We start from the raw sequence: 22,784 nt of genomic DNA, 5'->3' as shown, positions 1-22,784 counted from the left end.
TTAGGGTGGTCCAAAAATGCATGTTAAAAAGTAAAGTCGACGTTTTAATGCTCTCACCACCTAGGATTGTTCTTTACCGAAAAGAATGTACCCCTATTTTTTTTTTTTTAATCAAAAAATATTTGGAGGTCTCTTGAAGTTTTCCATATATTTTATATGGAAAAAAACGACCTTTCGTATCGATCGGGAAAACTCTATTCCTCTTCAGTAGATTCCCAATAATATTACGCCATCATTTATTTAACCATTTTTTTCATCGTAACTATATTTTATAGCTCCGCCAAACCCCCAGAAAATGACAGAAATGGTGGGAGAAATAAAAAATCGTTAGTATTAAAAAATGGTAAAACAAACAATTTGGTATTATTATTGGAAGTCTTCTGAAGAGGAACCAAATTTTCCCAATCGAAAAATATTGATTTTCAAAAATTCTATAACATTTCTACGAAAAGTCGTTTTTTCCAATATAAAGTATGTATATGGAAAGCTTTGAGCGACCTCTAAATATTTGTTGATTTCAAAATAAAAAAGTGGGGGTATATTTTGTCCATATAGAGAGCATTAAAAATCCGACTTTACTTGTTTTGGACCACCCTAATATACATAAATATTTATGTGTAGAAGTGACTGTAGAATGAGGTGAATTGGAAACACGTGGAACCTACTTACAAAAGCATACTTACGAATCGACAATGTTGCGCTTTTCTACATTTTATTAAATATTTTAAATGTGTATATTTTACAAATTTTATAAACGATATTGCGCAGTTTTTTAATGCCTAATGTTTTTCTTGCCTGTTTGTAAATAAATTTCGAAATAAATGCGACTATTAATTAGCTGGGGAAAAACATTTTAATAAGTGTGTAGATATTGAATTTCAACTAAGCCATAACGCAATTACTAATTGCTGCGAAACCATTTCGAATTTCATGACCAATGGCAATGTCATAAACAATTAGCCACATAACTAAACATACACATATACATATGTAGGTATTTATTTTGTGCGCATAAATTAATTCAAATTATAGAAATTACCCAAGTGCAGGAAGCAATCCTTTGTGTGCTGTTGACATTGACAGAAATCGGGGAAGGGCGGAGCCAGCACCTCGTACATAATGCGTAGTAGGTCAATGAATTTATTCAACGCCTTCGCGTAATCGCCCGCATCATAGAGACGCTTGGCAGTGCGTGTCATCAATTCGGTATCCTAAAAATGCGTTGCAGCAGCAAGTCAATTAAAATCACATCTGCGATACTTGTTAAGCAAAGCAAAAGCTTTATTTATGCCCACCTGCATCACTTTGAGGCCCTTCAAGATGTTCGTGCTCTCACCGCAAGTCACGCATTTGATCATGAAATCGTTGCACGTCGCCGGCACCTCAATAATTGCCCTGCACTGTTTGGGGCCGTCGCAGCGGAAGCGTATGACATCGGTTGGCAGCCGATCGAAGGTGGGCCAATTCTCCAAGCACGGGTCGCATGTGCAATCGAACCAGTAGAGATTTTTAAGTTCAGCTTGACGTTTTTCGCGCCCCTCCTGCGTATAAATGGGACCATAATTTTCTGCAATTTGTAGACCAGCTTCGATGGGGCGTATGGTGTTCACGTGTATAGTGGTGCCGCGAAAGTATCTGCAAGAGGGAAAGCAAAAAATAAAAAATTTGTCGTGAAACTCCTTTCCAAAATACCACACGGCCATCACCTCACTACACCCGGATCGCAGGAGTGATTGAAGAGCGCCAATGTCGGATACAGTCCACCACCAATGAATACCGTCTTCTCATTGCTATCTGCCTTCTTCGCATGCAATTCGGCCACTTCGTGTGTATTGAATTGTACGAATTGCAAAGTGCGCAAAAGTATGCCGCCGATAGTCACCAGATCTTCAGCTTTGGGCGATGCACCAAAATAACCAGCTTCTGCGAGACATTTTGTTAGGAAGCGGGCCATCAGTGCATGTTGGAAAAAGTTCGATGGTGGACGTGTTTTTTCATGACGCTCCAAATGGGATACTCGTCTGTAGTCATCGGTGGGCAGTCTGTAGAGGAAAAACGCTATTTAAAAATCCGAAATACTGTACGCTAATGCAATCAAACGTAGTGCAGTGCTCTTCACCAGAAGGTTTTTTGAAAGTCTCAAGTTGAACAAAATACTGTTCAAAGGCTTAGCAGCAGTCTGTTAATATAAACCGGTGTCTGTCTTGGGTAAGACGTGGGGCCTGTCACTCTTTGATCAGACCTGTTATCAATTAGGCATCCGTGGTGTGGTGGAGCAGATTTTCAGTCAATAGCATGGGAGCATGCCGTCATTGTCTTTGACCGCGAAGAGGTTGGGTTTAAAAGAAAAGGGTGGTGATATAATACAATGTGGAGTGAGGTGGCATTCGCTTGAGGCATTGAAGAAAAAATTTTTTCATAATAGTGATCTCTCTGAAGCGAAGTGCTGGCTTAGCCCAAATACCGAGCCCGAGCTCACACATTATACCAATGGCTCCAAAATTGACACAGGGTCAGGACTTGGAGCCTTTTTCACGCGGCACGGACAGTATTTATTGTCTCTATTGGCGAATACGTCATTGAATTCACAGGCAATATACTTGCAATTCTCCAGGCCATGGATTGTGTGGATAGCCAAGCTGCATTCAATATAATTGGCTCTTCTTAGCTTCTAGTTCGACAATCTTAATATCTAATAAATTGTGCTGAAAAATAAGGCCATCTTTGGAAATACCTGGTCATGGGACATCTGAACCTTTGGCTGGACAGGTATCAGACCAGCTTTCTTTGGTCCAAAGACAAAAAAATGGCAAATTTGAGCGCTAAGTAATGGAGTTTCTTGATCGACTTTCGATAAGTTGCATTAACACAATTGCGCCAAAAATCGGGCCTTTACCCACCTCAGTCATCGATGCATCCATTATCATTCTCTGGGCGGCAGATGGGCAAAGCTCTTGAAGCCCTTAATCTCAGAAATTTAGATTGCGGACAACTCGGCGTATATGACAGGTATGTAGATTTTGGCAGCGATGTTTTGTTGCATCCTATGTATGTATATTACTTTGTCCGAAACCCTAGAAAAGAGTGATATTGCGATCATCGATTTAAATACTTTGGATTTATTTCTTTCAAATCCGTTCGGTTACACCAAAGTGATTGGATTTCCTGCCAGTACCTTTGCTATTTAGTAGAAGACCAGCTGCCTTCTCTGCAGTATAAATCTTAGCTAGGAAGAGGCTGCAGATGTTTAGCAAGTCTTCTTTGAGCAATCAGTGTAGATGGATATACCATCACCTGCCACTGGTAGGCCTATGCCCAATTTTTCTCTGATCAGAAATTCTATAGATAGCCTTGTATTGAAGACCCACCCCAGCGTAAAGTAAAGTAATAACAGCTGGCTTCAGGAGCGAACGCAGGTAGGGGTTTTGGGGGTTCAAACCCCTCCCGAAATGCCTGCTGAAAATTTTAAGAAATTTCTCTCTTTGTATTTAGTTAATTACGTAAACAAAAGCAATACTGTTTTTATTTCCGTAAAAGTTTGTACGAATTTTCAACTATTCGCAAAAATCTGCAAATAAAGAACAAACCGAGGTGAATGAGCACAAGCTTGGAAGCATAACCGGACTAAATATTGATGTTGATAGATAACTCATACGCCATGGCATTTTAACGATATACGTTTTCGACCCCGCGCCCGCACTCACAGACACCATGTCTGTATGTATGTTGACTTATACTTGCAACAATGCACTTTCAACATAGGCTGGAATAACTTTAAGACCATAAGAATTGGCAGGCAAACTTGAATTCACCTATATATATAAATGTGAATGTCTGTTTGCTTATTACCTTATAACTTCTGAACCGCGGCACGGAATCGCACGAAACTTTGCACACTTATTTGCTTTTTCCCCGGGAAGGTTATAGGCATAGAGAAAAATGGGCAGTGCTGGAAAAGAGGGCGTGGCACCTCCTATACTTACTAAAATTTTCATATTGTATATCTCTTGAAATATTTGTGGTAGAGCATTGGAACTTGCTGTCGAGATAAATAAAATTAATTCCATACTCATGGGAAAAAATTGGCGGTATTGGAAAAGGTGGCGTGGCACCAACCATTAGCGTGAATTATTTAATCAGCTCTAACTTCGGAACCGTAAGTCACATGAACTTGAAATTTGGTATGCAAACATATCTATAGTAGATGCTTATCTTGAGGTATATGTAAATGAGTTTGTAAAAGGAGGTGTGGCAGATAACATAGGCGTGGAATTTTTAGTCAGTCATAACTTCGGAACATAAGTCACATGAACTTGAAATGTGGTATGCAGGTATCTATGGTAGGTGCTTATAGTAAGGTATATATATAAATAAGACTGTGGAAGGGGGCGGCAAATCCCAAAGGCGTGGAATATTTTACTAGTTATTATTTCGGAACCATAAGTCACATAAACATAACATTTGGTATGCAGACATATCTATGGTAGGTGCTTATAGTAAGGTATATATAAATGAGTTTGTAAAAGGGGCGTAGCACTTAACATAGGCTTGGAATTTTTTGCCATAACTTCGTAACCACAAGTCACATGACCCCTATAATTCCTATAATTATGCTTCATTTCTTCTCGAATTTTAATATAGCCGTGATAGCATAATAACGTAGAATAGTTGTTTAGCTGGGGTGCTATGAAATCAAAAGCAATAATATGTTTATAATAAAATAGTTTTAATAAATTATATAGATAATAGTTGAAATACCAAAGTTGTATTGTAATAACTAAATTTTAACTATCTAATTTCTTACTCTAATATTATTCCGCAGCACGTTTTTAGTACTTCAATGCATCTATTAACATAGATGCATTTTCCAATGCAATTATCATAAATTTTATTTTCGATAAAGAGTTGGTTTTATTTTAAGGCATCCTTTTTTATTGTCATTGCAAAAGCTAAGTGAACTGGAAACTGAAGTTTTTTAAATTCTAAAGGCATATCAGAAGGAATTAAAGGGGTCATGTGATTTGTGATTCCGAAGTTATGGCTGATAAGAACTTCCACGCCCATGTTATGTGCTACGCCCCCTTTTACAAACTCATTTATATATACCTTACTATAAGCACCTACCATAGATATGTTTGCATACCAAATTTCAAGTTCATGTGCCACGCTCTCTTTTATATATACCTTACAATAAGCGCCTCCCGTAGACATGTCTTCGTACCAAATTGCAAATTCTTTCGACTTATGGTTCCGAAGTTTTAGCTGATTAAACATTTGCAGGTCTATTGGCGGTGCCACGCCCCCTTGCGAAATTTACGACATATTTTCAAATAAGACCATACCTATAACCTTCCCGGGGTAAAAACAAATAAGTCTGCCAAGTTTCGTGCGATTCCGTGTCGTGGCTCAAAAGTTATAAGGTAATAAACAAACAGACATTCACATTTATATATATAGATAACAAGCTAAGCTCACAAAAAATTTCAATCGATCTGAAGAATGATGGGTTTTTTGGGCATGAGCTCTCCGTCTAGATGCTCTGGTAACACCACTTTATATACATACATACTTTACATAATCCCTAAAAGTACTACATATATACTATATGCACATTTTGGTTTGCGTTTTAAGGTTTTCGAAGCTTTCGAAAGGGGAGAAGTAATTGAAATTAATTTACATATCTATCTGGGAGAAAAAGTGTATTTTCAATGTCGCTGAATCACCAGAGCAAAAAGTGCTACGTACCGAATGCATTCTGTAAAAATAACGAACTATTTTAAACTGATAAACTTCTGCCCCTCCGGCTGCCGAATTTTCACAAACAGCCGAAAATTCATCTCACGAGTGTCAAGTACGGAAAAAATGAATACGCTCCGGCGCTGGGAAACTTGGTGCAGCTGATTCCAGAGTAAGAGTTCATTTCCACCACGCCTTAACTGCAGTTAATGCCTATGGGAAAAGGAAATTAAAACAGCTCTTGGTGAAAGTGGGCTATAAGTTACCCGAGTCCCACAGTTCTCAGGACGTAATGATGAGATAGAGAAAATCTTATTGGAATTTTACTAGCATGTATGAATACTAACGTTTAGGCGTAGTTTGATTAAGGCCCAAAAATGGTCGCTTCCCTAAGTTTAAAAAATCAACACCCTCATTGTTTTCAATATGCCGGTAATTTCACAACCCTCTGCGTCACGAAAATCAAGTTTTAAGTTCTCTGCGACCGAATTTATATATCCACGTCCTTGCAGGTTCCGCTTAATGATGCGTCAAATTTTGGTCACCGTAAACTAAGCGATAACGAGAATTATGAGCTCCTTGAATGTCCGTGGGCACCGGATGCTGCTTTTACATTTCCGCCTTCGACTAAACGTAATTTGACATTTCAATTATCATGTGTTAAAATGTGTCAAAGGTAATTTTCTACATTTAAATTCAAATGCCATGCTAATATTTAAATTAATATTAGCGGTATTCATCTAAACCGATAGCTTCATCAAGCAGATATTCTTATAAATTTAAGAGCTCTGTTACATGAACGCCCCATACTCTTTTTTTTGTATACACTTGCGACAGAGTTACATTGTCTTCAGGTTATCAAGATTATTCAGTGATATCGTTGTAGAAATTTATTTGAAATGTGTAAACGAGTTTCCATACAAATTTTGACAGTTGATTTCCAAAGTTTACACAATTATAATTTTATACGGTTTATAAGGTTTGATGTATACCCTTATTATGTTTCTTTACAGGCATTTTTTCAATGTACCTACGGAGCATAGTCCAACACCATTCCTAGACGCTCCTGATGTTTGCAATCAATCACTTTTTACTCATTATTGGCGCGTGCAAGAAAAAGGTTAGTTTCCCTGATTCCGTATGCTGTGTGGCTTACATATTAATTGCGTCGAGACATTATTTAAGGAATCCCAGTAGCATGGATTTCTTAAATTCTAAGAATTTCTCGATAAAAATAACTTCCTGGTGGGTATATTCCACAGATCTAACCTTACGTTAAGCATGTTTAGGTACGTACATACATATAGATAAGTTCTTCCAATTCAGCAATTTTTTTTTTAATAAACAAATATTTGATTGTACGTGTAAACACTTACTTGAGTATTTCTTCAATGGTTAACTCCTTGTCGATATCTTGCTTAATATTTAAGAAATAGTCCAAAGATTTTTTAGCAAGAACACGCAAAGCCATATGGCAATTTACAGATGCACCAGAGCGCCAAATTGTGGGCAAAAGTCCACATTCATATTTGTGATAAGTGCTGCTGGCTTTGGTTAGACACTCCTCAGAACAGTACAGGACATCAGCACACTTTGGACAGGCAACTGGTATAGCGGTTCTGAAAAAACAAACCAAGTATTTGAAACCAACCATTTCTCATATAAAAACTAAATTAAAGTATTTGCTAAATTTTGCAACAAGATTTTTCCTAATTTAAATTTTTTGTATCACATCCAACTACTACTACGAATGGGGTACCTTATGAAACAATTATCGCAATGTGACTTAGAGTACTTCTCCAACAGCACTGCGACAAATGGATTCTCCACCAAAATTTCCTCGCCCACCATAATATCGGTGGCAGCGCGCGCAAATCTACCCTCCGAACAACTCTGATCGATGCGCACTGCATCACTGACAAACTCCTTCTCCTCGGGTATGGCCATTGTCAGTTTTGGCTCACCAAATTTCTTTTGCCTTTCCGCTTGTCTGGCAGTTTGCGGATCCCTCTCCAGCATTTTAATCATAGTCATGGCATCCAAACTCAACTTACTGCGCCTGTCCGCAGGCACTTTCGCATCATCCAGCGCAGTGATGCATTTCCTGCAAATCCAAACAATTTTTATTTAACGCACCAATTAATTTTTCAAAAATACGATCAGCTTACTTGAAACTTGCTATGGTATTGGGATAATTCTTCTTCACCATATAGCAACGCGCCTGACGCTCATACAGCTTGTATATTAGATCCTTGGGATAGCCCAAATCTATGGCGCGCTTCACATCGATCAGCGCCTCATCGTACTTCTCCATGTGGAAGAGTGTGGCAGAGCGATTGGCTAAGATGATTGCGCGTTCGCTTGCTGACAATAAAAAAATGAATGAATAATGCTACATACGAGTATACACACAATAACGCAGGGCCATAAGAGAAATGACCCAGCAACTTACCCTTGTCCGCCGGCAATGCCAAATAGCTTCTTGTATAGAAGACCATGGCCTCAAACCAATTTTTAGCCTTGAACGCCTGATTGCCTTTCTCCTTCAATTGTGCTGCCGTGTCGGCATCTTTCCCCACATACACCCTTTTCACTTGCAACTCTCCATCGCTTTCGCGTACACCGGGAAATTGCTCAACGAATGTCAGCCGCTCGTAATCGTTGCGACATGCTGCAATTTTGGCCACCTCTACATCGAAAATATCTAAATGCGAGTTTTTCAGGTTAACATAATAGTCGGGAAAAAAGCCGGTTTTCTCCACCAAAGACATTTCTGTTCAGTTTTTACAACGTTTAGCTAAAGATTTCTTAATGGATTTGAAAAATTTCCTTTAATTTTTTTCGTTTGGAATATTATTTTTCACTTTCTGTAATACCAAATTCAACTTTTCTTTTAGAAAACTGCAGCTAAACTGAAAATGTGGAAAATCTGCCCATAACGTGTCGTTTCGGCTTCCGTAGTTCGGATATATATTTTTAGATTTCTTAAGAGCAGCAGATAGGGTTTTTAAGAGCAAGGGACCTTTACTCACGTCAACTGCGAAATGTGCTCTCATTTTGGATTACTGCAATGCACGTGGGAGCGTAAAATTATTTGTTTACAAACAAAAATAGCCACGGAAAAAGTAGTTTTACTGGTGTGGTATAATAAAACACATATTTATGTATGTACATACTTACATACGGATTAGGGATGCTAATTCTTTCGCTTTTTACGATCCCGGCATTTTCGAGATGTCGTTATCACAATCCTGGGATTTACATAGATATTCATTACTTTTTAACGACTTAAATCGAAAAAATTACTTATATATTGTTTGAAAAGCTCTCCTAGCATCAAATAAATAATAAATAAATGGGTTTGAATTCTAATTTTTTATTTAAAGTGGCGATTTTTTCTCTCTCTCTGGCATCAGCATTTTTTTTAAAGGACTTTGTAATTCCAAAGATATGATTACTTCCAAAAATTATTTAAAAAATTCAATGCAATGTAGAATTGTAATATGGATACCAAATGAAAGAGGAAATTTACTTAGAATTAAAAAAGATTAAAATTTTTCGGATTCACAAGGACGAATAGGTAATTTTTTAAGCTCATAAAGTTGGAAGGACGAAATTCAAGGATGTTATCGAGTTTTTATAAGTCCTTTACATATAATTTTTTCAAAAATAAATATTGCAAAATTTCAAGGATAAAACTTTAAAATGACATTTTCAATACTTACCCGTCCATATGCATCAAAAAATAAATCTGTTTAAATTCTACAGTTTAAGTTTGTTAATACAGTATTCCCCATTTAAGTTATCCCCGGTTAATTGGTTTCACCGCATAATTGGGTAAGAATATGTGCTATCGGAAAAAAGATATATGTTCCTTAAATTTTTTCCGCCTAATTGATTCCCCAGTTAATTGAACCAAATTTTATACAATTTTTGAAGTGAAGTGTTTTCTTTAAGACTCTCCCTCCACCCTGGCTCAAAAACAATTTTTCATACAAACGAGGCAGGAGCTTTCGTTACCACAAAGGACATAGAATGTAAGTAAGCCAAACACATAGCCATCATCCTTATTAATAATATAATAATATAATAGTATAATTAGAGAAATTATAAAAATTAATACAAATACGCTCAAAAAAATCGTGGATATAAAAACATAAGCTGTAGATAGAATGACGAAAATATAAATAAGTAAGAGAAATTTTAGCATTATTTGGCTATTGCCCTTTCGATTATTTAACGTTTATTCCATTTTATGAAAGTGTAGTTCGTTACCTAACAAATACTATGTAGGTCAGAATTTGAAACTTTGTACAAAAATTAGCAAAATTCGACAAAGATTCATCAAAATTTTTGAGCTTTTTAATTAGATTTTTTAGAAACATTCTGAGTATACAATTTTGTAACCTATTCAACTCAAAGTGAAAATTTTAAGTACCTAAGACTTACCGTTGATATTTGGTATATTTTGTGAAAGGCGTTGCTGCTCATTTTCTCCATTAAAAAAAAAAATTTTTGAACATACTGTGTATGAAGGCAAATGCGCGAACAAAAAATTGCTAAAAATCAACAGTAAGTGCAAACTTCTTCCAACTTTCAATTTATTATACCAAAATTTCACGGGCTTCAAAACTGCATACTCAAAACAATTCTAGAAAATCTGATTAAAATGTTTCAAATTACGATGAAAGCCATTGTATGTTCGGATACGATACTTCACAAATTTCCCAATTTTTGACCACAGAAATCTGGTCGCCGTACTTATAATCTAAGCCGATAACAAAGTTTTTAAAACGACATCAATACTTTTTGGCTGTGATTGCAAATTCGAAGGTATCGTCGAGAAAGGGGGGGGGGGGGGCTGGGGGGGGAGAGAGAGAAAGGGGTAAATCCCGCCGGGTCTTGGCTTTTTAAGGGACCTGAAATATCAGAACCATAACTCTCCGTCTATAAGCCCAGTTCTACGAAATTTCAACTAAACATTTTAAAGAGCAGTAGAAGGGATTAACATACCGAATGTAAAAAACTAATGAACCCGCATGGCATTAAGACGCCCAAAATTTAGTTCCAAAAACTTAAATAATATACCAAATCTTAGTCAGAGTTATAAGAGATCCAAATGTTATATTTCATCTAAACCCGTGCAGCCGTTTCTGAGTGAAGATAAGTCACACATAGTGCAGCTTTTTAATTTCACCAAATTTCGAAACACCCTACAGGCTAAGGTCTTTAATGTGACCTCTCATTTTTGAAATTCCTTTTCAAAAGCATTCTCAAACTAAAATCTTCTCAAACCTCTTTCGTCTGACATTGTGATACACATGATAAACTGATGAATTTAAATTAAATCGTTCGAACACATGGCATCCCTCTTAAATACAGGTTAGAAATAAAGACTTTTCAAACGCATTTCGATCGATACTCACTCAACTTATTGAATAATTTTAATGTAAAATTTTAAACAAGTGGTAATCCTCTTTAAACATCCAAAAAGTTCCAAATTAAAGATATACTTTTTGTATTATTTAATTGAATTAGACCTTTCAAACAGGTGGCAGCCCTCTTCAACCCGGATAAATATGGCTCAGAAATAAAAAATTTGCATACCCCCTTCGATTGATAGCCATATAATTTTAAAATAAATTTTAAACAGGTGGTAACCCTCTTCCAACACCTCAAAATATTCTTTGCGTTCAAACTAAAGATTTCTTATTGCTCCCTCTTTTGACATCCATATTTTGATATTTCATAAAACTTGTGTATAAGTAAACTAAATTCAACATTTCAATCAGATGGCAACCCTGCTCAAAACACTACTACCTTCTGAAACCCCTTTCGTTTGGCACCCATATGGTGATACATACAAATTTCTGTTGCCTAATTCGAATTGAATTTGATGTTTTAAACAGATGGCAACCCTCCTATAGTTCAGCTAAGAAACAAAACTTTTCAAAACCATTTCGATTGATATCCATTTTGAAATAATTGATTTATTTTTTAAATAATTTGAATATAAATTTTTAAAAGGTGACAACTCTTTTTAGAGAATAATTAGTCCTAAGATCGGGTAACATATATATAGATCACAAAAAATGTGTTGCGTAAAAGCACTGCAGAGATTTGATTTATTAATTTTCCAAAACCTATCAAACGAACACGAGCAGAGAAAGCGGCAATCAAAGTGCGACATTTTTGGGTTGAAACGAAAACACCATACATTTTCTCATGGTAAAAACCTGGCAACACTGCATCATAGAACGTATTGCATTTATATAGCGCATATTGGTGAGGGCGACACCTATTTATTTTAGTAAATTGAGCGCATGTCGGTGCGACATCTGCCGATATCAGCACGCAACACCTGCAGTTATAAACTCTGCTTCTGATGATACAAATTAGAGTAAATTTACAAGTTAAATAAATGCAAATAGAAGTGTGTTAACATAAAAATATGAACAACTACTAACAATGCTGGCTATTCGCCCAAAAATATATGTATGCGCACTGTTTTACAATTCTGTTTGTATTAGCCATAAATTCTTATTCGTTCGCCAATCAATACAAACATACACATACATATGCATGCTCACAAATTATGACACAATGAATCATTTCTAATCGTTTACCTACAGCTTAATTGCTTTGACGATGATTTGAGTTGCTTATAAAATTTTGTGTTTAGAATTTTCTATTTTTGGCTGTGAGCTGTATAATTTAACTTTTGGCGCAAAGTGTACACACAAACACACACACAATTATTATTTTATTCTCCATATGCCGTTGCCAATTCGTCATGCCTTTCCCCAAGCGCCTCTTTAGCTCAGTGGCAGAGCACTGGTCTTGTAAACCAGGGGTCGTGAGTTCAATCCTCACAGGAGGCACACTCAAGCAAACTTTGTTTTTTATTTATGGGTAAAATGTTTTTAAATGTTACAAATGAATATTCGTAAAACTAAACTGGCTATGAGTCATTGAACCTAGATTGCGAATGCGAACCTGAAACAACAAAATCGGATTTCTAAAGCATAAGTAAGTCGGCAAAATTGGAAAAATTATACCTTATTTCGGCTCTTTTGAAGCGACAGGCCTCCCGTGCTCGATTCTTTACTCCTCTTTATTTTGTATGGATTGGGAAAAATTTACATAAAATAATAATGAATGGGTGTTCGTAAAAATGGAAAGCATCTGCTGACTGATGAATCTCATCGGTTCAAAATTATTAGAGGTCTCCGCATTCAACAACTTTGGTTTCTTTTTACTTTAATTTTATTATTTAAAATTACTTTACTTTGGATTTACTTTTATGTATTTTTATTTAATTTTTTAATTTTATTTTATAGTACTTTTTATGTTTTTTTTTTATTTTGGTTTTATTATATTTTTTAATTTAATATAATTTTTTCATTTTACTGTTGATTTAATTTAATTTTTTTTTGTCTTATTTTACTTTGTTATATTATATTTTATTTTATTTTATTTTATTTTATTTTATTTTATTTTATTTTATTTTATTTTATTTTTTTATTTTTTTATTTTATTTTATTTTATTTTATTTTATTTTATTTCATTTGATTTGATTTGATTTGATTTGATTTGATTTTATCTTATTTTATTTTATTTTATTTTATATAAATTTTTATTTTTTTTATGTATTTGCATAAAAATTAACAGTACACTACGAGTTGACGAATTAGCCCTCCTCTGTGACCTTGGCATTTTACATACGTTTGCAGCTATTAAAGGCTTAACATTCATTACATCATTATTAAACACATTAAAATTTACCCTACTGATTCCAAATTTCGCTAAAATTTCCGAGCTTAACTTTTGATTATTCACCGACCTTCGGCTTAAGCTCACCTTTTAAAGTTTTAACCTTGACGCTTTCATATCTCATTTTTTTATGTCAGTGATCAATGAATTGTACTGACCAAGTTTGTGATGCAAAACGCATCCCACCACCCTTCACAACTCACGCACTTACATACATACATCTGTACTTGCATATGTACATGCTTGTGTACATTTGCATGCCCACCCTAAAGAAGAATTTGCAAAAATTTAGTGTCATTTTGATTTATGGTTTAATGTTGTACCAACACATACTGATTTTAATATTATTTGCAATTTTTTGTACGAGAACCCCTAAAGTGCACTACTCTAGTTTTTATGTGCCTCTAAACAACCCTTCCACATAAGGCTTACGCATACATAATATTTGTGTAAATAGATAAGGGGTTGCAAAATTTTAATTAATTATTCGCATTTGGACTTTTGAATAATAAATTTGAAAATCCCATTAATGAGTCTATTATTCTCACAACTTTTATTTTTACAAACTTCCCGCTTATTTATAAAATGTTTAAGTAAAAACAAATAAATAAATCAAATGTGACTGAAATTGTTTTTTACTCTCTCATTTTGTAATTAATTTTGCATACAGACTTTCAAAATTCCATAAACATTATAAAAAAATGTATATAAAAAAAAAGTTAGCAAAAGTAAGCTATCCTTTGTTGCCTCCTGTGAGGATTGAACTCACGACCCCTGGTTTACAAGACCAGTGCTCTGCCACTGAGCTAAAGAGGCTCATATAAGACGCAGACGTCTGTGGGAAGGCAAATCAGTGAATTAGAAAAAGTGGAGCTCAAAATAGAAAATGTCGAAGTAGAAAATTAAAGTCGTTGTTAATTAATTTAAAAGCATTTTCATGCTAAGATAAAAACTATAAACAATCACAATCATGGAGCAAGTAGCGTTGCTAAATGCGCTGGAATTTAAAATACAACCACTTTTACATTTGTTCGGACTTCGAGCGCAGAATTGTGGGAAACATTTTTCAAGTATCACTACTCAATATACTCGAGTGGCAAACGACGCAAAGACATATTACGGGCTGTCTTCACCTGCGTGAGATGCATCTCGCAGGCGAGGTACAGTTTCGCTGGATGGACATTTTAAAGCAGGCTGCCCAGCGCAGGGCAATTGCTTATGGAATTCGCATGACTGTTCGTATCCTTACTTTTGAAATTCCAATTTTAAAATATTTGTACTATTATTTAAAATAGCCAGGAACTAGGGTGATAAGTTCGATTTTTCCAAACCGGTTTCAACCGTTTTTTTATATTCAGCCTTATCATGAGTTTGATTTTCACCGAACCGGTTCACTTTTCACTCTTGGTTTCAATGGTTTTACTATGGGCGGTGACAAATTTTCGGGTGAATTTTTTTTCAGGCGAAACTCAGGATAAGGCAGATTTTTAAGCGTTTTCTTTTCAAATCATGATTTTCATCAGGCAAAAAAACGTCAATCTGGCAAAGCTGAGATTTTACATTTGGCCAGTTTATTGTAAAATAAATCGTCGGAAATGAGCTTTGTAGTACCTTAGTTCTATCAATATTCAGTATTAGATGTAAGCCATTCTTATTCGGGCTTGGCTTAGGTTACATTATGCTGTAAGAGGTCTCACATAACGTCCGTAGCGTTGCCAAACACGATTACGACCATGTACAGGTTTTAGACAGCTCGTTCCGGTGTCCCGGTCCAGCCTTAAAAAGTCCCCGTTTTCCTTCAAAATTCCTAGATTTATGCAAAAAAAAATGTAGTCTGTTTAGTTTTTATTGAATTTTCGTATTAAAATTTGCTTCCCATTTGTAAATGTTCAATATAACATCTTCGAATGATAAGAGCTTTTTGTTTGAGTTGATGATCGTGCAGATCTCTAATTAGGAAAAGCTGCTTTCTCTTAATTTATGTTCTCTTAATAATGTGAAGTTTAGTGCGTAGAAAACATAATACTCGACTTTTTAATAAAAGATTTTTCTACTTAGAAGAGCGCATCTGACTTGCAAAATGACAAATTGTTGGTAGTTGTTATACGGGTGTTTCGAGAGATTTATAAAATTACAATGGAACGACCAGCGTATAGGTAGTAATTCTACAAACTCATACCTGAAATATTTAATTTAAGAATCATTTACAATGCCAAACTTAAATAAACTAGTTTACAAAAAGGCAATGCACCAAAGCTCTTGCAAGACCACTTCTTTGCTGTAAGCTTTTCAGTGTAAAGCCTTAGAGTCCCTTAGACCGAGAACTACAAATTTGCAACAAGTCAACAAAAATTACATACAACTTGGATAACTAAAGATTTCAAAAGAAACTGTAGAAAATATACACCAGTAAGTGTTTTTTAAGTGAATGTATTGGTACAGAATTGAAGCTTTAATTCGCCGAAAGCCTCCATACCAAAACAATCAAACCAATCTGCATATGAAAACTGTATGCAAAAAAAATTTATTTATTTTCAAACGACATAATCACAAAATTAAAACAAAATCTCATTAAAAAAACTGATTGGAAAATGTATTATAGAAATGAGGCCAATGAAAAGGTTACAATACTAATTAACCCTTAGTAAATAAGAAAGATTTCAATATGCCTCCTGTGAGGTTTGAACTCACGACCCCTGGTTTACGAGACCAGTGCTCTACCACTGAGCTAAAGAGGNTAAAAAAAAAGGTATCAAGCTCTTAAAAAATCACCATTTATAAGCTTGCTGTACTTATCAGCCGAATAGAAATTAAAAATATGTTCTGGTAATTTGCTTACATGAATCAAACATCAATAAAAGTGTAAATGCAAATGTAGTAACTCGGTGCACCCTATGTGTGTTTGTACAAATAAAAACTATACCACAGTTTTGTTGTTTTTTAGTTAAACTATTAAAATTGATAATGACTTGAGTTTGTATACTCACATACATACAAGTATGTATTTGGAAGCCAATTATCAAAATTTTAATATAAAAGTCAAAATATTATTTAAATATTTGAAACGGTTGTAGATATCTTGTGGGACTGTTGACTGCATATTTTTGTTTTTCACAAACGCCTGATGATGATTGGCATACATGGCAACCCTATTTGTTCAGGTTTTAGAAAAATTATCCTGGTGTCCTGGTCCACACTTAAATTCTCCTGATTTTTAAGGTGATTTCAGATATCCATTTAATTTTTAACAGATTTCTGCTATGAAAAAATGGCTAAACTTTCTATCATGTTCAACAAAACGTCTGGTGAGTTTACCTTTTTTCTGTTTAGTTTATTTGGGTAAAATTTTACTTTTTATCTTCCGGAAAATGCCAAATAATTGTTAGTTCCTCAACAGGTATACGGCTAAGGGGTCTTACATACCGAACCCTAACCGCCAAAATAACGTAAGCGACATTTTTTTCAAAATTTTCTTTTTGATGCAGAAATTCATCTAGATGCTCTGGGAATATTTTTTCTGAAATTCCACTCCAAAAAATTATACACTCAAGTACTGCCTCCTGTGAGGATTGAACTCACGACCCCTGGTTTACAAGACCAGTGCTCTACCACTGAGCTAAAGAGGCGCTTAATCAAGCTATTGCAAATTTCTATCAAATCGAAAGAGTACATTTATTTTTAAAAAGTAGAGTTCTATGTTCATACGTATGTGTATACATATAGAAGTAGTTAACTAAAAGTTTTCATTAAGTTGAAAGCATTTTCATCATCATATCATGCTGTCAACACTTCAAAGTACACGATATCACGCGCGTTTTTTTAAGTGAATTAACTCAAAATTTCCGTTTATCAAAAAAAGTAAAAAAAACTATTTATGAGCTCATGTTATTCATATTTGACTGTGCATTTCGCTATAAATTACAACGGTATATTTCTTCAGCTTTTGCAGGGAGGTCTGCGAGCATTTTTAGTACATATATAATGGAATGACAATTTTCGAATTAATAAACTTTTGAGGTACATGTGGAATATGTGTGTGCATTATACCGTACCGGAAAAAAAGTTCCCGCATACCCTTAAATCTAACGTACTCGTAATTTTATAAATTGATTTCGAAAAAATATATTTTTGCCCCAACGTAGAGGGCGCCTTTTTGGATTTTTTGTTATATTTTCAGTGTCTACGGTATGAAATATCGATGTCCAGACGACACTTTTTTTGCTCCAAAGTTAAAAAACATAATAAAAATTGGTCAGGATTTTTTTTTAAGGGTGGTAAAGATAATAGCTTCATAATTTTATTTTTTGCGAAACGCAATCAAAAAGTTTGATATACAAAAATACAAATAAAAAATATGAAAAGACAAATCGTTTCGCCATTTTTGGGGGCTTAATTATCTGTCAGACTGAACATTTTATCCTAATCAATTTTATGATGAAATCTCGAAAAATGTAAATTTAGAATTAAATTTCTATAAAAAGTGTGATATGTATGTGCATCGTTACCTTAATTCACAAAGGCTCTAGCCAATACTTTTTCGAAACTGCTATCTTCACAGATTTTGCTAGGATGTATTAAAATACACTTTCAATAAAATTTTAAAGTGTTAGTACTAAAAAATAGGGGAATGATACACTTTCCCAGTTTAATTGGAAATTCAACATAGAAATACATAAGTTAGAAAAGACGTCAGTCAGGCTTTTTCTGAATATAATAAAATAATTGTTATTCATTGTAAAGATTGGTGTTTCCGACAGGGTACGAATATGTTGCTATGTGGAACGATTTTCCGTCATCCCTTATCAAATTTGGTTTGGACACAAACCGATTTCGGCGTTGTGCCATACTCAGTGTGAGATTTCGTTTGATAACCGGAATTTAGTGGGAAAGTCCGGCGCCCAGAAGATGACGTGGGTTGTTACCTTTGTAAGAGGCTTTTTTGTCGTTCGGTCACGGTCACGAGTTTTGCGAAGGTTCTGCTTTCTATTAAACGAGGCGAAAAAATATCTCACTGCTGGCATCGTAATAAATAATTATATATCGGCCTGCATTCAGGATTATGAACCCTTTTTCTTCTTGCTACTGATGCTCACGGGCCCTCAATCAGCTTTTTTCCTATAAGCCAGTTAGTGTTCGTCCGATACCACCATATACTCGTTGCCTGTACTAATTCAAAGTACTCGATGCTACTCAAAGTGTCGCTAGGAAATGCTCGATTCTACTTGTACTAGAAAGTACCCAGATGAGAAATATTAGATCAATGACCGTATACAATTATAGGGCCGATTCTGAACAAAAACTCCCCGCGAGTTTTCTCCGTTTTCCCTTTCCTCCTATCATGAATAAAAATTCCCTGACGATTTTTTATTCTAAATGGCGGAGTTGGCAGTAAAAAAGTGTGAAACAGCTCTTTCGGAGTTCGAATTTCCTCCTCTCAAATTTTCGGGGAAAATGCTACTCCTAATATTTTTACCAACGCAATGTATTTTTGTACAGGAATTCTTTGATGTGGCTTATAGTCTGCAAAGTGACAAAAACTAAATATTTTCGCGATGAGTAATCATTGACGATTTCTTACGTAAATCAAGTCTAGACTAACTGAACCTTAAAGAAAATACAACGTCAAGGCGGTTTGCTTCTAAAACAAAATACCAAACCATAGCGATGCATCGTACAGTAACGTAACTCTTCTTCTTAACGGTTTTTCTGGCAGGCTGTGGGTGTGTGTTTTGTGTATTTGGAATAAATTGTATTAGAAATTGTAAAAGATAACAGCAAATGCCACAAAATAGGTGATCTCAGCTCAGTTTTAGTTTGGAAGCTGCACGTTGTACCAAACTTAAAAAACAACGACGGAAATGTTTAATTTTCTCAATCATTCGCCGATGGAAATTTGTTTATTGCTTATTTTTCCATAATAACAATTTATAAAAGCTTTCGTTTAATATTCATTCATATACACATGCTGAGTGTGCAATAATGATTTTCTCGTTACTGCAAATGCATGCGAAATAAAAAAACAAAAAAATCCATTACAAATCATCACACTGATTTATTTTAGCTTTTCCCACATTAATCTGTTGCATTCAAATCATTTAAATCGCTCGGCGCCTGACTTTCCATCGGCATGCCGTTGTTGTTGTCGTTATTATTTTCATTCTCGTTTTGTACGCCAAATTGTCGCTGCACACCCTCCAGTGACTCTCGCTTCGGTGTACTCCAAGTGAATTTCGAAAAGCTCACATTTATTTTACCTCCACTCCTCATGCCGGCCCAAGGCCGTACCACCGGTGTGCCAATACGTTGCCCTGTCACATTCGTGTTGTTTATTGTCGCCGTTGCCGGTGGCGTTGAAATTTGAGGTGTTGCCGGTGGCTTCGCGTGTGCCTCCTTGCGAACACCTACCATCAGCGCTTCGCGACGCGCATTCTCCTGAAATTGTTTGACCCGCTCTCTCATCGCCGTTTCACGTTTCACCTCCTTGTCGATTTCGCAACGTCGTTTTTGCTCAAACCGCTCAACTGCCACCTTATCACGCTCTTTATTACGCTCCACTATTAGCTCGGCAATCTCTAAGCGCTTTTGCTTTAATTCGTCCTTGGAAAGCTTCTGAAATACTTCCGGCCAGATGGCCTTCTGCTTCTTGACGAGCACAATACGCGCTTCATTCTTGAAAATGCGGCAAAAACTGGACAACTCGTCGATCTCGTGGACGAGATGGCGTTCGAAGAATATTGGCGGATTATTGAATTTTATATATTGCGGTAGGAGTACAACATCCGGCTTGCGCGTAATCAGGCGATTTAATTCGATGATTATTTTGATATCTTCCTCGGTTTGTGTTACTTGCACCATGGCTGATTGGATGAAGACTGCAAAGTGGTGCCGTTGTCGCGGCAAATGCTGACCTCTGTATTGTTTCGTCTTGTCTGGGCGACGTGAATTCGAATTGTGTTTTTTGTGTGTTTTTTCATTGATTGCTGTTGCCCGATTCGATTCGATTTGTTTTTGACTTCCGTGTTTATTGTGTCATACATCAACGAAATGTATCAATATTTATTTACTTTTCTTTCAATATTCACCTGTCTGCCAGTTTCGATAGATTTATCGACCAAACAATTCGGTTGACAGCAAATCGTCCTGCTTGGTCGTTTGAGCAGCGAAATGGCGTCCACCTCTTTGCATAGATTTTAGCGCATAAACGCGAGGGTGATTCAACAATATGTGTGCATATTTTATCGCTTTATTATACTTTTGCTCCTAAAACTGAGAGCATTCTTGTATAATGTAAGATATTAATATTTTTACGTCAACAAGTTTGATAGCAATCCGAAACTTGTCGCTAACTGGTTATAGAATCTCCCTCCAGTACTCGTGTTCTCCTCAACAAAAAAATAGACCGCGAAAAAGCTTTAGAAGCTAGAAAATCTGGAAATTTTCGAGCTTTTCAAACGACATAAGTTGTTATTTTATATGGAACAAAACCGCAATACCTTCGGCAAAAAAAAAAATATCTAAAAAACAACGGTAATTCCTAGACATTTGAAACTTCAATCTTATTATACTAAAATTGCATGGGCTACAAAACTGTATGTATACTCAAAAAAATTATATATTTTCTGAAAAAAAGTTGGAAATTTGGCGAGAAATTTGTTGAGATTTATTTTTAACCGACTTCAGAAAAAACGGGAGGGTCACGTTAACCTATTTTTTTTTTTTTAAGAAAGGTGGTCGCATACTTATTTAGTTCAGAACCGATCATTGGATCATTAAGAAATTAACGATACTCTTAAATTTTTATATGAGATTTGAAGTCGGTTTTTTTTATGCTTAAAAATTACTTGTTCTGCTAAGTTTTAAACTCGGTTTTTGTTAGAATGAAATGTATTTCAATATAAATTTCTTAAAAATAAATAGGTAAACATTAAAGGGCAAACAATGAAATTGTTCACGCTTGCTTGGTTATCAGGTTATGTGGTTACGTGGTTATATTTTTTATTCAGTTTGCAACAGTAAAGTACACTAAACAATAATAATTTTTAGCCAGATAACCTGATAACCAGACTAGTGTGAACATCCTCAATATGTTTAATTTTAAAAATTATTGTCGCGAAGCGTATTTTATTGTTGTACGCTGAATAAAAAATATACCCACATAACCTGATAACCAGGCAAGTGTGAAAATCCTCACTATACATAACCGAACGAGAATTTCATGATTTTCGATTCTTGCGATAACGAGAATACGCCCCAACATTTCATCAATAGTGCTTTTAGAACCACCCAAGAAAATACACTACACATAAAATACACTACTCTTCATCGATGTCGAATATCAATGGTAATTGTGATATTGTGCCAAAATTGACATTTGCATAACTATGCTAGAATCTTGCACAATTTTTGTTTATTTTGCATTTCATTTGTGTACCCAGTAGGAAAAATATGAATTACAAGACCTAAACCAATGAGAGTTTTAAACGAAATAGATTCAGTTCTTAGTAACTAATTTACCTTTGAGTAAAAGCTGGAAAAATATGTTACTGTAATTTGTTGAACAAATTTGAGGAAATATCTTTCTTGCCCATATTATTACCAAGTTCTAAGAAATATTTTTTCGTGTTTTCTGAGAAACAGGTACTTCTGTGGGTATGCAATATGTTGGATGGAATATTCTCAAAATTAGTAGGTATCTTTCCAATATTTAAGCCAGTGCTGAATCCACTCTATTTTCCATAGATTTAAACTGATATTCAATTTATTAAATCGACTCTAGATAATCTTATATTAATAGGCTAACATAAATTTTGACAACCTTCATTTAACGGTTCTACTGGACAAATTTTGGAGCCAATAACACAACAGAAAAGTACTTTTCTGTAGATGATGAAAGTTTTTATGGTTTTAAAATCGTTGCAAGCTCTTCCATTTGATTTGTATTTGATTTGCTAACGCTGTATTAATTTCTTTTTTTATTTTGCTTCGTATCATGTTTGAATAAGAATACGAAGACAAACACGAACATGAATGTGAAGACGAATACAAAGAAGAGTACTAGAAGCGGATGAATACGAAGATGATTGCGAAAACTAATGCAAATACAGTACTAAAACTAATACGAATACGAATATGGAGATGAATACGAAGAAGACAAAAAACACGAAGATGAATTTGAAGATGAATACGACGACGAAGTCGAAGATAAATACGAAGAAGAATATTAAGACGAATACGAATACTAACACGAACACATTCCGAAGTCGAACTCGAAGACA

At 35.2% G+C, this 22,784-nt stretch overlaps 2 protein-coding genes and 4 non-coding genes across 6 annotated transcripts; 1 reads left to right on the top strand and 5 right to left on the bottom strand.

The window, feature by feature from the left end:
- Window positions 1-96: 96 nt before the first annotated feature.
- Smyd4-3 (SET and MYND domain containing, class 4, member 3) lies at window positions 97-8,623 on the bottom strand. Its single transcript, XM_017627445.1, has 7 exons — window positions 8,189-8,623; window positions 7,905-8,100; window positions 7,496-7,840; window positions 7,113-7,355; window positions 1,707-2,042; window positions 1,296-1,635; window positions 97-1,211 (listed from the first exon to the last, which is right to left on the bottom strand). Exons 1-7 carry the CDS (start codon window positions 8,505-8,507, stop codon window positions 1,017-1,019), a joined length of 1,974 nt encoding a protein of 657 aa, XP_017482934.1. The 5' UTR covers window positions 8,508-8,623; the 3' UTR covers window positions 97-1,016.
- Window positions 8,624-12,545: 3,922 nt separating this feature from the next.
- On the top strand, window positions 12,546-12,617 carry TRNAT-UGU (transfer RNA threonine (anticodon UGU)). The gene has a single exon. It is a non-coding gene; the product is annotated as a tRNA-Thr (tRNA).
- A 1,636-nt stretch (window positions 12,618-14,253) lies between these two features.
- On the bottom strand, window positions 14,254-14,325 carry TRNAT-UGU (transfer RNA threonine (anticodon UGU)). Its single transcript has one exon. It is a non-coding gene; the product is annotated as a tRNA-Thr (tRNA).
- A 1,850-nt stretch (window positions 14,326-16,175) lies between these two features.
- On the bottom strand, window positions 16,176-16,246 carry TRNAT-CGU (transfer RNA threonine (anticodon CGU)). Its single transcript has one exon. It is a non-coding gene; the product is annotated as a tRNA-Thr (tRNA).
- Window positions 16,247-17,063: 817 nt separating this feature from the next.
- On the bottom strand, window positions 17,064-17,135 carry TRNAT-UGU (transfer RNA threonine (anticodon UGU)). Its single transcript has one exon. It is a non-coding gene; the product is annotated as a tRNA-Thr (tRNA).
- A 2,446-nt stretch (window positions 17,136-19,581) lies between these two features.
- On the bottom strand, window positions 19,582-20,364 carry LOC108371837 (dyslexia susceptibility 1 candidate gene 1 protein homolog). Its single transcript, XM_017627444.1, has one exon. The coding sequence runs from the start codon at window positions 20,362-20,364 to the stop codon at window positions 19,582-19,584; it is 783 nt and encodes a 260-aa protein (XP_017482933.1).
- Between the last annotated feature and the right edge of the window lie 2,420 nt (window positions 20,365-22,784).

The sequence above is a fragment of the Rhagoletis zephyria genome, unplaced genomic scaffold (assembly GCF_001687245.7).
Source record: "Rhagoletis zephyria isolate East Lansing unplaced genomic scaffold, Rhagoletis_zephyria_1.1 Rzeph_scaffold_05254, whole genome shotgun sequence".
NCBI classification, from domain to species: Eukaryota; Metazoa; Arthropoda; class Insecta; order Diptera; family Tephritidae; genus Rhagoletis; species Rhagoletis zephyria.
Note: the sequence above shows the minus strand (reverse complement) of the source record. Positions and strands in the feature narration are given on the sequence as shown.